General features: G+C 39.6%; 1 protein-coding gene across 6 annotated transcripts; it reads right to left on the reverse strand.

Moving 5' to 3' along the window:
• Window positions 1-1,084: 1,084 nt before the first annotated feature.
• On the reverse strand, window positions 1,085-12,403 carry glrx2 (glutaredoxin 2). Of its 6 annotated transcripts, none has more exons than XM_062028516.1 (5): window positions 12,320-12,385; window positions 12,124-12,208; window positions 11,451-11,517; window positions 3,590-3,766; window positions 1,085-1,592 (listed from the first exon to the last, which is right to left on the reverse strand). In XM_062028516.1, exons 2-5 carry the CDS (start codon window positions 12,174-12,176, stop codon window positions 1,434-1,436), a joined length of 456 nt encoding a protein of 151 aa, XP_061884500.1. In that variant the 5' UTR covers window positions 12,177-12,208; window positions 12,320-12,385; the 3' UTR covers window positions 1,085-1,433. The 6 variants fall into 6 exon arrangements, with proteins under 6 accessions (XP_061884500.1, XP_061884501.1, XP_061884502.1 ...); XM_062028517.1 differs by lacking the exon at window positions 12,320-12,385 and adding an exon at window positions 12,291-12,313; XM_062028518.1 differs by lacking the exon at window positions 12,124-12,208 and having other exon boundaries at window positions 12,320-12,403.
• Window positions 12,404-14,484: the final 2,081 nt, after the last annotated feature.

Here is a 14,484-nt window from a genome sequence, read left to right on the forward strand (position 1 = left end):
AGTATACACACACAATCTCTGGAAATTAAAGAATGTTATCATATGCATGGTTTTAGACATTTAGTGATTGATTGACTGATTGAGACTTTTATTAGTAGATTGCACAGTACAGTACATATTCCGTACAATTGACCACTAAATGGTAACACCCGAATAAGTTTTTCAACTTGTTTAAGTCGGGGTCCACGTTAATCAATTCATGGTATAAATATATACTATCAGCATAATACAGTCATCACACAAGTTAATCATCAGAGTATATACATTGAATTATTTACATTTACAATCCGGGGGGTGGGATGTGGAGGGGTTTAGGTTTGGTTGATATCAGCACTTCAGTCATCAACAATTATATCATCTGAGAAATGGACATTGAAACAGTGTAGGTCTGACTTCGTAGGATATGTACAACAAGTAGTGGACATAGTGAGCTCAGAAAGCATTAGAACAAGTATATACACTTGATTAATTACAATCCGGGGAGGTGGGATGTGGTGGGGGAGGGTGTTAGTCTAGGGTTGTAGTTGCCTGGAGGTGTTCTTTTAGTGCAGTTTTGAAGGAGGCTAGAGATGCACTTTCTTTTACACCTGTTGGGAGTGCATTCCATATTGATGTGGCATAGAAGGAGAATGAGTTAAGACCTTTGTTAGATCAGAATTTGGCTTTAACATGGTTTGTGGAGCTCCCCCTGGTGTTGTGGTTATGGCGGTCATTTACATTATGGAAGTAGTTTGACATGTACTTCGGTATCAGGGAGGTGTAGCGGATTTTATAGACCAGGCTCAGTGCAAGTTGTTTTACTCTGTCCTCCACCCTGAGCCAGCCCACTTTGGAGAAGTGGGTAGCTTGTTCTGGGATGTTTGGAGGTGCTGGGGTACCAGGAGGTGCATGCGTAATCAAAAAAGGGTTGAATGAGAGTTCCCGCTAGAATCTTCATGGTGCTTTTGTTGACCAGAGAGAAGATTCTGTAGAGAAATCTTGTTCGTTGGTTTAACAGAGTTCTGCGACAAAAGATATGTTTAAATCTCTGGCACTCTATAACTGAAAGTCACTCAAAAAGAACAACAGGTCAACTACCATTGCAAACGTTTGTCAAAAAAAAAAAAGTTTTATTTCAAAGAGCCCTATAAAATCATGTGTATAATTTTAGAGGTAGTAGTCTGAAATGTAAAGTAATAACTTAAATCACTTTTACAGATGGAGTATTCAATGCTGACTAATAAAAACGCTGTGATAATGGATGAACATGTGTACAAGGTAACGAGTAGCCTATCAATAAAAACAACTGTGTTCAAGCAATACACAAATCATCAAGTATTCAGTGCACGTTGATAAATAAGAACAACTGTGTTCAAGCCATATAGAATTTGAAGCAAAAAATCTAGTAAACATTCAATAAATAAATGATTGAGAGAAATCAAAAGAACGGCTAGTCATTTTGCAAACTGTCCACTGCCTGATCCTTCGGAGCTGGTCGCAGCACAGCAGGGGGTACACTGTTTAATAAGGGGCACTAACTTGCCCTGCTGATGGAGCTGTTTGGTGTCAGAGCCGCCTCCAATGCAGTTTCCATTAATGAAGACTCTTGGCACCTAAACACACAAGTGATGTGTTATGTTAGACAGTCAGAAACGTGCAAAAGACAATCACACACAAATGATTTTGGACGCAAATGATAGAAACCCAATAAACATTTGAGGCTGCAATTGCTGCCAACGTTGCATTAACAAAGTATTACGCAAAAGCTGTGAATACATACAGTATGTAGATTTCTTTTTGTTTCATTAATTTACACAAATGAGGATTTTTTTTCCCCCACATATCATTATGGGGTAATCTGTAGAATTTTGAGAACACAATTAATTCAGTTCAGTTTGGAATAAAGCTGCAACAGAACAAAATGTGGGAAAAGTGAATCGTGTGAACACTTTCCAGATGCACTGTACTGTAGAAGTCCATTCTCTAAGACAACGTTTTTGAGCCAAGGCACATTTTTTACGTTGAAAAACTCCGGAGGCACAGAAATCATTAAAAAACGAAACTCAGTTGACAGTAAAAAGTCGTCGTCGCAATTGTTGCATATGACTTTAAACCATAACCAAGCATGCATCAATATAGCTCTTGTCTCAAAGTAGGTGTACTGTCACCACCTGTCACATCAGGCCGTGACTTATTTGGACTTTTTTGCTGTTTTCCTGTGTGTAGTGTTTTAGTTCTTGTCTTGCGCTCCTATTTTGCTGGCTTTTTCTCTCTTTTTTGGTATTTTCCTGTAGCAGTTTCACGTCTTCCTTTGAGCGATATTTCCCGCATCCACTTTGTTTTAGCAATCAAGAATATTTCAGTTGTTTTTATCCTTCTTTGTGGGGACATTGTTGATTGTCATGTCATGTTCGGATGTACATTGTGGACGCCGTCTTTGCTCCACAGTAAGTCTTTGCTGTCGTCCAGCATTCTGTTTTTGTTTACTTTGTAGCCAGTTCAGTTTTAGATTGTTCAGCATTTTTTACCTCGAGGTACAGACATTTGTAGGTGTCTCCAACAGGCTGCTTCTCCATAGTGTAACAATAGAAAGTAGGCAATCATTGTTTATACCGCACACTTACACACTGAACACACCGAACAAGTCAGAGTTAACAACAAGCGACATGTATGTCTGTGTATAAAAGGTAAAGCTTGACTGTCCAATTTGTTATATCAGTACTGGACATAAACTGAAACATGTCAAACACGGCATCGGCAGCTTCTTAATATTTTTATGGATACATGTTCATTGTTTGGACGTGTGTGACTGCAGATTGTGTGATGTGGACTGACACTGCTGCAGCACGGCTTGACTCGCCAGGTAGGCTGCTAACCTGTGCGGCTTATTTTAATGATTTGTTTATCTGAGTAAGTTATCCCCTTCACACTAACTTTCTCAGTTCTGGTGGTTAGAGGGCAGGATTGTGTCAATCTCTGTCTAATCAAAACATATATTTGTTTATTGTGTAAACAAAGTAGGAACAGCAACATGTAACAATATTTATCAACTCTTTATTGCTCAGACGGCACAATCCTGTTACAAACATTACTTAATCAGCGGCGAAAACGCTCCGAACACAAATGTTGCCTGCAACTCAAAGCATAAATAAAGCCAAGAGACAGCTTGTATCTCAAATTACTCATAAGTTCAGGTACTTGTAAGTTGGGGTGTGTTTGTTATTTTGCACAGTTTTGTGGGGAATTCAGTAAATGCATTCAGTGGCATTACAGTAAAATCTATCACACCACAAAACGACATTCGTATAAGGGACGAGCAGCAGCATATTAATATTGGGTGATATCAGTATCAGTAATGCAGTGCTGGATGATCTCGTTATAGCGGATGTCGGTAAAATTGCCAATGTTGGACATCCCTATCACTCTCAATATAAAGTCATTTGATTGTGCAAGCGTATCTAATGATTGCTTCATGTAAATATGACTAACAAGAGCCCTATCAAAGAAAAACTAAATGTCAATGAAGCTAAATAAACAATTTTTTTTTGCTGTACAAGGCTCTTATATAAAATGTTTGCACAACCCCCCTCAAGCAACAAAAGGTTCTTACCGTCCTGGCACCGGTCATCTGAGCTAAGGCCTCTTGTAGTCTCCTTCCTTCATTGTGCTCATCAAGTTCAACTACTTTGTAGGTGGCCCCGATTTCATTGAACACATTTTTCGCCATTTTGCAGTACGGACATGTGGTCTTGGAAAATATCACAACACAGTTCTGTGACACCACTTCCTGAAGTGTAACAGAAAGTAAAGTCAATATTAGTGGGGAAAGCCCATACTTCAATACCAACAGAACATGCAATTATAAATTAATGTGTGCAATGTCATTATCCATACCTTGGTTATTGTAAATACACATAAAAAGTAAAATCACACTATTAAAACATTTTGAAAATAATTAATTCAGAGGGGAACTGTACTTAAAGTCATTTGTCCTTCCGCCGATCGCTGGAACGCAGGTGAGCACGGGTGTTGATGAGCAGATGAGGGCTGGCTGGCGTAGGTGGAGAGCTAATGTTTTTAGCATAGCTCTGTGCGGTCCGGTTGCTAAGTTGCTAAGTTAGCTTCAACGGCGTCGTTAGCACAGCATTGTTAACCTTCGCCAGGCTGGAAAGCATTAACAGTGTATTTACATGTCCACGGTTTAATAGTATTGTTGATTTTGTATCTATCCTTCCAGTCAGGGGTTTATTTTTTTTGTTTCTATATGCAGTTAAAGCACGATGCTATCACGTTAGCTCGTAGCTAAAGCATTTCGCCGATGTATTGTCGCGGAGATAAAAGGCACTGAATGTCCATTTCGCGTTCTCGACTCTCATTTTCAAGAGGATATAGTATCCGAGGTGGTTTAAAATACAAATCCGTGATCCACAATAGAAAAAGGAGAAAGTGTGGAATCCAATGAGTCAGCTTGTACCTAAGTTACGGTCAGAACGAAAAAAAATTATGTATTTCACTGCATTCTAGTCCGTCACTCTAACGTTCCTCGTCCACGAATCTTTCATCCTCGCTCAAATGGGGTAATCGTCGGAATCGCTCTAGCTGCGTTGAAAACAATAGGAAAATATGAGGGAGTGAACAACTGACAACGTCACGCTACTTCCGGTAGGGGCAAGGTTTTTTTTTATCAGAGACCAAAAGTTGCGAACTATATCGACGTTGTTCTATACTAAATCCTTTCAGCAAAAATATGGCAATATCGCAAAATGATCAAGTATGACACATAGAATGGATCTGCTATTCCCGTTTAAATAAAAACATTTCATTTCAGTAGGCCTTTAAAATGTAATATCGGAAATTATCGGTATCAGTTTCAAAAAGTAAAATGTATGACTTTTTAAAACGCCGCTGTACGGAGTGGTACACGGACGTAGGGAGAAGTACAGAGCAGTTGCGTCTCCCAGTCATACTTGCCAACCCTCCCAATTTTCCCGGGAGACTCCCGAATTTCAGTGCCCCTCCCGAAAATCTCCCGGGGAAACCATTCTCCCGATTTCCACCCAGACAACAATATTGTGGGCGTGCCTTAAAGGCACTGCCTTTGCGTGCCGGCCCAATCACATAATATCTACAGCTTTTCACACACACAAGTGAATGCAATGCATACTTGGTCAACAGCTATACAGGTCACACTGAGGGTGGCCATATAAACAACTTTAACACTGTTACAAATATGCGCCACACTGTGAACCCACACCAAACAAGAATGACAAACACATTTCGGGAGAACATCCGCACCGTAACACAACATAAACACAACAGAACATATACCCAGAACCCCTTGCAGCACTAACTCTTCCGGGAAGCTACATTATACACCCTCCCACTACCCCCCCAACCCTGCCCACCTCAACCTCCTCATGCTCTCTCAGGGAGAGCATGTCCCAAATTCCAAGCTGCTGTTTTGAGGCATGTTAAAAAAAACAATGCACTTTGTGACTTCAATAATAAATATGGCAGTGCCATGTTGGCATTTTTTTCCATAACTTGAGTTGATTTATTTTGGAAAACCTTGTTACATTGTTTAATGCATCCAGCGGGGCATCACAACAAAATTAGGCATAATAATGTGTTAATTCCACGACTGTATATATCGGTATCGGTTGATATCGGAATCGGTAATTAAGAGTTGGACAATATCGGAATATCGGCAAAAAAGCTATTATCGGACATCTCTACTAATAATGCAGGTCATGGGATTCATCTATTCAGCCTATAAAGCACTCCAGCAAGCCAGCTTGAGCTGCTAATAACCTTGGTTGTGAGCTCCTAAAAAAATAAAGGAGAGGAGAGCTATTTCTGCTGCTGTTGTATTGTCTTTGAGTATGGAGAGTTAACACTAGGTTATAATAATGAATTACACCTGTATAGTAGAATTAATTGTCGCGTCAAACCGGGAAGTTGGTCAACTTTGAAAATTCACTTACAGCTTGAGGCTGTATGGTTCTTAACTTGACTTTTAACAAATGGAACACATCATAAAATCATCGCTACGAAACATTCTTTATTTAATCTGAGGACGGAGGAGGGAGGGTTTCGCTCTCAACTAGTGAAAGGTAATTCTAGATTATAAATCATGCCTTTCATATGGATAGGTCAGGGGTCGGCAACCTTTACCACTCAAAGAGCCATTTTGGTACTGGGAGCCACAAAAAAATTTTTTAAATTTAAAATGAAAAACACCGCATACAAAGCTTAAATGCTTTGTGCTATGTTAACTAGGGGTCTCCATCACACGCACCGGCACGCACTTTAATGTGGAAATTTGATGGTAGTGCAGCCTGCGAGTTTTGAATGAATGGCGCTTGATACTTGTCATACTTGCCAACCCTCTCATTTTTCCCGGGACACTCCCGAATATCAGAGCGTGATGACACTGCATTTGGCGCCCTCTACAGTCTGCCCTAACAGTGTACCTGCTCGACCACACGTAGAATGCAATTTCAGCTTGCTCACGTAAGTGACAGCAAGGCGTACTACCTCAGCAGCCACACATCTTACACTGACGGTACCAATACCCAGAATCCCATGCAGCCCTAACTCTTCCGCTCAACCAACGCACGGAGGGGGGGGGGGGTTGATGTGTGGGGGGATTTGGTGGTAGCGGGGGTGTATAATGTAGACCGGAAGAGTTAGGGCTGCATGGGATTCTGGGTAATGGTTGTGTTGTGTTTATGTTGTGTTACGGTGGGATGTTCTCCAGAAATGTGTTTTTCATTCTTTTTTGGTGTGGGTTCACAGTGTGGCGCATATTTGTAACGTAACAATGTTAAAGTTGGTTGATACGGCTACCGTCAGTGTAAGCTGTGTGGCTGATGAGTAAGTATGCTTTGCTGTCTCCTGTGTGTGCAAGTAATAACAACATTCAACATGTGGCTGGACTGGAACGCTGTATGTAAATGCTATAGAGGACAATTACTGCAGTGCAATTAGGGCACACCCTTTATTTAGTAATTAGAGTGTAAATAGGATTGTTTTTTCCCTTGGAGTAATCTATGAGAGACACTGAGATCCATAAATCTCCTGGGAAAATCGGGGGGGTCGGCATGTATGTAGCTGAGCCGCATCAGAGTGGTCAAGGAGCCGCATGCGGCTCCGGAGCCGCGGGTTGCCGACCCCTGGGATAGGTGGATTTAGCAATAAATCCAGAAATTGTTCATCTGTGACATTCAACATATACCCGTAGATGGAGAGAAAGACACGACAACCAAAGACGAGTGTCTCCTGCAACTTTTCTTTTTAACACTTGGTGTGGATTATGATTACTTCTTCATCTAAACGGGAAATAAAAACATCCTATCAGTCGTCATCTCAGTGAGAGCAGACATTGTACTGTAAGTGACCGTATCATTATGTTCGTAGTTTGTATTTCTTGCTTAGCAATTAGCAACACTGCTACATGATGCTATGTAGTGTTACACTAAAGTTGGATCTGTTTAACACACAGCTTCTAACCCTTTTAGATCATCCTCCTTATATTCAGGCTCAAAAATATAAGATTCTGGGTCATAGTTTTTCCCAAAGCAATTGTTGTCGCCTCTCACAAAGTCTGCATGATTAGTTAGCATTGTTGTTGTTGGCGAGGGGATCTGTGCGGATTATGTAGCTGGCTTGCTCATTACCTCTCAAAATGGCTTAAGATTCTTTGTGAGATTCATATTGTTTTGATCATATCTATTCACTCGCAATCTTTAGGTTTTTTGTGTGTTATATATACAGTACAGGCAAAAGGTTTGGACACACCTTCTCATTCAATGCGTTTTCTTTATTTTCATGACTATTTACATAATAGATTGTCACTGAAGGCCTCAAAACTATGAATGAACACATGTGGAGTTATGTACTCAACAAAAAAAGGTGAAAAAACTGAAAACACGTTTTATATTCTCGTTTCTTCAAAATAGCCACCCTTTGCTCTGATGACTTTTTCGCACACTCTAGGCATTCTCTCGCTGAGCTTCAAGAGGTAGTCACCTGAAATGGTTTTCACTTGAAGCTCATTGAGAGAATGCCGAGAGTGTGCAAAGCAGTAATCACAGCAAAGAGTGGCTATTTTGAAGAATAAAGGGACACGCGGTAGAAAATGGATGGATGGATAGAATATAAAACATGTTTTCAGTTATTTCACATACAGTCTCGATCAAAAGTTTACATACACTAGTAAAGAACATAATGTCATGGCTGTCTTGAGTTTCCAATAATTTCTACAACTCTTAAGCTTCTGGCAAGCTTCTGGTTGAATTTTTGACCACTTCTCTTGACAAAATTGGTGCAGTTCAGCTAAATTTGTTGGTTTTCTGACATGGACTTGTTTCTTCAGCATTGTCCACACGTTTAAGTCAGGACTTTGGGAAGGCCATTCTTAAACCTTAATTGTAGCCTGATTTAGCCATTCCTTTACCACTTTTGAGGTGTGTTTGGGGTCATTGTCCTGTTGGAACACCCAGCTGCGCCCAAGATCCAACCTCCGGGCTGATGATTTTAGGTTGTCCTGAAGAATTTGGAGGTAATCCTCCTTTTTCACGGTCCCATTTACTCTCTGTAAAGCACCAGTTCCATTGGCAGCAAAACAGGCCCAGAGCATAATACTACCACCACCATGCTTGACGGTAGGTATGGTGTTTCTGGAATTAAAGGCCTCACCTTTTCTCCTCCAAACTTATTGCTGGGTATTTTGGCCAAACAGCTTAATTTTTGTTTTATCTGACATCACATGGACAAAGATAAGACCTTCTGGAGGAAAGTTCTGTGGTCAGATGAAACAAAAATTGAGCTGTTTGGACAAAATACCCAGCAATATGTTTGGAGGAGAAAAGGTGGACAATGTTGAAGAAACAAGTCCATGTCAGAAAGCCAACAAATTTAGCTGAACTGTACCAATTTTGTCAAGAGGAGTGGTCAAAAATTCAACCAGAAACTTGCCAGAAGCTTGTGGATGGCTACCAAAAGCGCCTTATTGCAGTGAAACTTGCCAAGGGACATGTAAGCAAATATTAACATTGCTGTATGTATACTTTTGACCCAGCACATTTGCTCACATTTTCAGTAGACCCATAATAAATTCATACAAGAACCAAACTTCATCAATGTTTTCTGTGACCAACAAGTGTGTGCTTCAATCACTCTATCACAAAAAAATAAGAGTTGTAGAAATTATTGGAAACTCAAGACAGCCATGACATTATGTTCTTCACAAGTGTATGTATACTTTTGACTACGACTATATAATATAGCGCAGGGGTCCCCAAACTTTTTGACTCGGGGGCCGCATTGGGTTAAAAAAATTTGGCCGGGGGCCAGGCTGTATATATATATTTATATATATATTAGGGATGTCCGATAATGGCTATTTGCTGATATCCGATATTGTCCAACTCTTTAATTACCGATACCGATACCAACCGATACCGATATACACAGTAGGGATGTCCCGATCCAGGTTTTTGCACTTCCGATCCGATACCGATGTTGTTTTTGCACTTCCGATCCGATACCGATACTGGCCTTATCCGAGCATGTATTAAAGTTTAAAGTTATTTAGCCTACTTAGTTGTCAGATTCATGTTGAAAAGGGTTTTAGTACTCTTGATAACAACTAGCCAGCTGAACTAGGTAAGTTTGAATAATACACAATGGAGATGTTGACGTGCGGAGTTTCAAACACTCTTCATTTTCTAGCAGGGGACTTTTCAAATGATGCTACATATGAGCAGTAATGCTACTTTTTATAGCAGCGCTTTTGCCTCACACTTGACAAATTACAGTTGTCTGTTCGACATATTCCCACTTGAAGCCAAACCACCGCCAGACGATGGACTCCCTGCTGTTTTTCTTTGGGAATTCATTCATTCTTCCTTCATTATTACCGCTCACACGGCTACGCTAGCATCACAGCTAACGTTAGCCATGCTGCTACCTCTCTGCTGGGAGAGTGCGTATACGTAGGTGACGTATGACGTGACAGTATGTGACGTGTGTAAGAAGGTGCGCTTGCTGTCTGTGAGAAGCAGACACAAGAAGGAGTGAGAAGAGCCTGCCAGCAGCTAAAAGCAACTGCGTGAGAACGTATACTCGACTGTGTTGAAGGTGTGCTGGAAAATGCGGAACGGAAATTAGGGAGCAGCAGAAAAGTGGAATGTATTATTTAAATCGGTGCGTTGGAAAACACGGACCGGAATTTTTTTTAAAACTGGATCTGGATCGGCATTTTCCCATGCCTTGCCGATACGCATTTTTTGGCAAATATCGGCGGCCGATCCGATCCAAATATCGGATCGGGACATCCCTAATACACAGTCGTGGAATTAACACATTGTTATGCCTAATTTGGACAACCAGGTATGGTGAAGATAAAGTCCTTTTTTTTAAAAATTAATAAAATAAAATAAGATAAATCAATGAAAAACATTTTCTTGAATAAAAAAGAAAGTAAAACAATATAAAAACAGTTACATAGAAACTAGTAATGAATGAAAATGAGTAAAATTAACTGTTAAAGGTTAGTACTATTAGTGGACCAGCAGCACGGACAATCATGTGTGCTTACGGACTGTATCCCTTGCAGACTGTATTGATATACAGTATATTGATATATAATGTAGGAACCAGAATATTAATAACAGAAAGAAACAACCCTTTTGTGTGAATGAGTGTAAATGGGGGAGGGAGGTTTTTTGGGTTGGTGCACTAATGGTAAGTGTATCTTGTGTTTTTTATGTTGATTTAATTTAAAAAAATAAAAATAAAATACAAAAAACCGATACCGATAATAAAAAAACGATACTGATAATTTCCGATATTACATTTTAAAGCATTTATCGGCCGATATTATCGGACATCTCTAATTACAGTGCAGTATTTTATATATATATATATATATATATATATATATATATATATATATATATATATGTATATATATGTATATATACATTGTCTTTATAATCCGTTTTGTCATTTAACATCAATTAAAATTGATGTTCATCAACATTTAACATTGTCACATTATCGATGGGAAAATTAATTTTTAGACAATATGATTTGCCTAAACGGCTAGGAGACACCAAGAGTAACAAGCTGTAGAAAATGGATTAGAAAGGAAAGATTTTTTTAAAAATAAAATAAAATAAAACATTTTTTTTTTGGGACTTCCTGTGGGCCGGATGTTGGATGCTGGGGGGCCGGATCCGGCCCGCGGGTCATAGTTTGGGGACCCCTGATATAGCGGTTAGAACATACAAAATCTAGTAGAGATTGTAATTTTGTTACAAATCAACAAGATAAAAGCCGGGTAAAGTCAGTGGGTGGTATGTCCAGAACTAACAGTAAAGCCAGAGAAGACAGACTAGTAATATGTGGCATTGGAATCTGTTAACTAAAGATATCAAAAGAAGAATCAAGGTGTGTCTTCTTACATTCACATATTGCTCACAGGTGGTACTGGATGAAGCCCCTGTATAGGATGAAGTGGAATTCCCCATCCTGAAATAAAAACACACACACAATGTAACCAAGCACTATAATTACAGTGAAAACAAAACTATTGACTAAACTGACTGACATTATACTACTACTACTACAACACAGCTTGTTAAAACCTTAAAAGTGGTAATTGATGACAGCAAGATGTGAGATGAACGCTATTTTGCATCAATAGGAACTCCAAGAGGACAACTGCTGGTCTCAACAGCCACATGTTACTAAACTCCTGTTATTATGCCAAAGTGTTGTCACGTAGTAACTAACTGCACTGTGGTTTATGTGACTGGTGGTTAATCCCGGATTACAAACCAAAGTAGGTGACGTCAGCGCTACTTTATAAACGTCTCAGTCGTACCTGTGATGTTATGCGCTATAAGAACTACACTACCCAGCATGCAACATTAGTAGTAAGCATGCGCGGTAGCCCCGTTGATGTGGTTATATGTTCGCCATGCCGGCAGCTAGAATGTGGTTATGAGCACGCAGTGGGAGTAAACGTTGAGAACTAGACAGACAACACAGTACCTGTGTGGGGAAAGTGTTGTTTTAAAAAGCTTCTGTCGCGTCAGACTGTACAGAAAAGAGAGTGAATGTTGTAATAATGACCTTCGACAACCGCTCCACGCTGCTCGAGATAGACATCCTGCCCGGGGGAACATCGATACAAGACTACACACGGCCAAAACATAATCTAGTGAATTGAGTTGATAAAACATGCAGTTAGTGATCAAATAAATACCCTTGCAGTTGTTACACTTAGAATGTTTGTTTACGTCCGTTGTACTTTACGCTCGTAGCCTACCTTACATCAACACCGGAAGTGGTAACTGACGCCGCTCACTGACGTCATAACGTGAGGATGACGGATGAGGAGGAGGGTCAAAATTAGTTAAGAAAATGAAATAAAAGGAAATGTTACATTAAAAAATTTTTTAACGCATTTAATCATGTTTGTTTTGTATAAAAAATATATTCTCCATAAAAAGGCCATCCAACGCAATCTACGTACTTAAAAAATAAAACACAGGAACATTTCCCATATGCATGTAGCCACTTTCAGAGTTACATATGATTGCTATTGTACAAACCCCGTTTCCATATGAGTTGGGAAATTGTGTTAGATGTAAAATATAAACGGAATACAATGATTTGCAAATCATTTTCAACCCATATTTAATTGAATGCACTTCAAAGACAATATATTTGATGTTCAAACTCATAAACTTTCTTTTTTTTTTTGCAAATAATAATTAACTTAGAATTTCATGGCTGCAACACGTGCCAAAATAGTTGGGAAAGGGCATGTTCACCACTGTGTTACATCACCATTTCTTTTAACAACACGCAATAAACGATTGGGAACTGAGGAAACTAATTGTTGAAGCTTTGAAAGTGGAATTCTTTCCCATTCTTGTTTTATGTAGAGCTTCAGTCGTTCAACAGTCCGGGGTCTCCGCTGTCGTATTTTACGCTTCATAATGCGCCACACATTTTCGATGGGAGACAGGTCTGGACTGCAGGCGGGCCAGGAAAGTACCCACACTCTTTTTTTTACGAAGCCACGCTGTTGTAACACGTGCTGAATGTCTTGCTGAAATAAGCAGGGGCGTCCATGAAAAAGACGGTGCTTAGATGGCAGCATATGTTGTTCCAAAACCTGTATGTACCTTTCAGCATTAATGGTGCCTTCACAGATGTGTAAGTTACCCATGCCTTGGGCACTAATACACCCCCATACCATCACAGATGCTGGCTTTTCAACTTTGCGTTGATAACAGTCTGGATGGTTCGCTTCCCCTTTGGTCCGGAGGACACAATGTCGAATATTTCCAAAAACAATTTGAAATGTGGACTCGTCAGACCACAGAACACTTTTCCACTTTGCATGAGTCCATCTTGGATGATCTCGGGCACAGGGAAGCCGGCGGCGTTTCTGGGTGTTGTTGATAAATTTCTTTAGCTTTGCATAGTAGAGCTTTAACTTGCACTTACAGATGTAGCGACAAACTGTATTTAGTGACAGTGGTTTTCTGAAGTGTTCCTGAGCCCATGTGGTGATATCTTTTAGAGATTGATGTCGGTTTTTAATACAGTACAACCTGAGGGATCGAAGGTCACGGTCATTCAATGTTGGTTTCTGGCCATGCCGCTTACGTGGAGTGATTTCTCCAGATTCTCTGAACCTTTTGATGATATTATGGACCGTAGATGTTGAAATCCCTAAATTTCTTGCAATTGCACTTTGAGAAACGTTGTTCTTAAACTGTTTAACTATTTGCTCACGCAGTTGTGGACAAAGGGGTGTACCTCGCCCCATCCTTTCTTGTGAAAGACTGAGCATTTTTTGGGAAGCTGTTTTTATACCCAATCATGGCACCCACCTGTTCACAATTAGCCTGCACACCTGTGGGATGTTCCAAATAAGTGTTTGATGAGCATTCCTCAACTTTATCAGTATTTATTGCCACCTTTCCCAACTTCTTTGTCACGTGTTGCTGGCATCAAATTCAAAAGTTAAGGATTATTTGCAAAAAAAAAAAAAGTTTATCAGTTTGAACATCAAATATGTTGTCTTTGTAGCATATTCAATTGAATATGGGTTGAAAATTATTTGCAAATCATTGTATTCCGTTTATATTTACATCTAACACAATTTCCCAACTCATATGGAAACGGGGTTTGTATGTATTAGTGTTGTCCCGATACCAATATGTTGGTACCGGTACCGGTACCATGATTAGACTTAGACTTAGACAAACTTTACTGATCCACAAGGGAAATTGTTCCACTCAATAGCTCGGTTACAAAGGATGGAAAGTGTAAGAATGGAAAGGATAATGCAGGTATAAAGTAGACTAAAAATGTACCGTAGTAGCAATATAAAATATGACATATATGTAATATTTACATATTATATATACAGTATATGATATATACTGATATATTATATTTTTATATAATATATAC

This window comes from Entelurus aequoreus, linkage group LG19 (genome assembly GCF_033978785.1).
Source record: "Entelurus aequoreus isolate RoL-2023_Sb linkage group LG19, RoL_Eaeq_v1.1, whole genome shotgun sequence".
NCBI lineage: Eukaryota > Metazoa > Chordata > Actinopteri > Syngnathiformes > Syngnathidae > Entelurus > Entelurus aequoreus.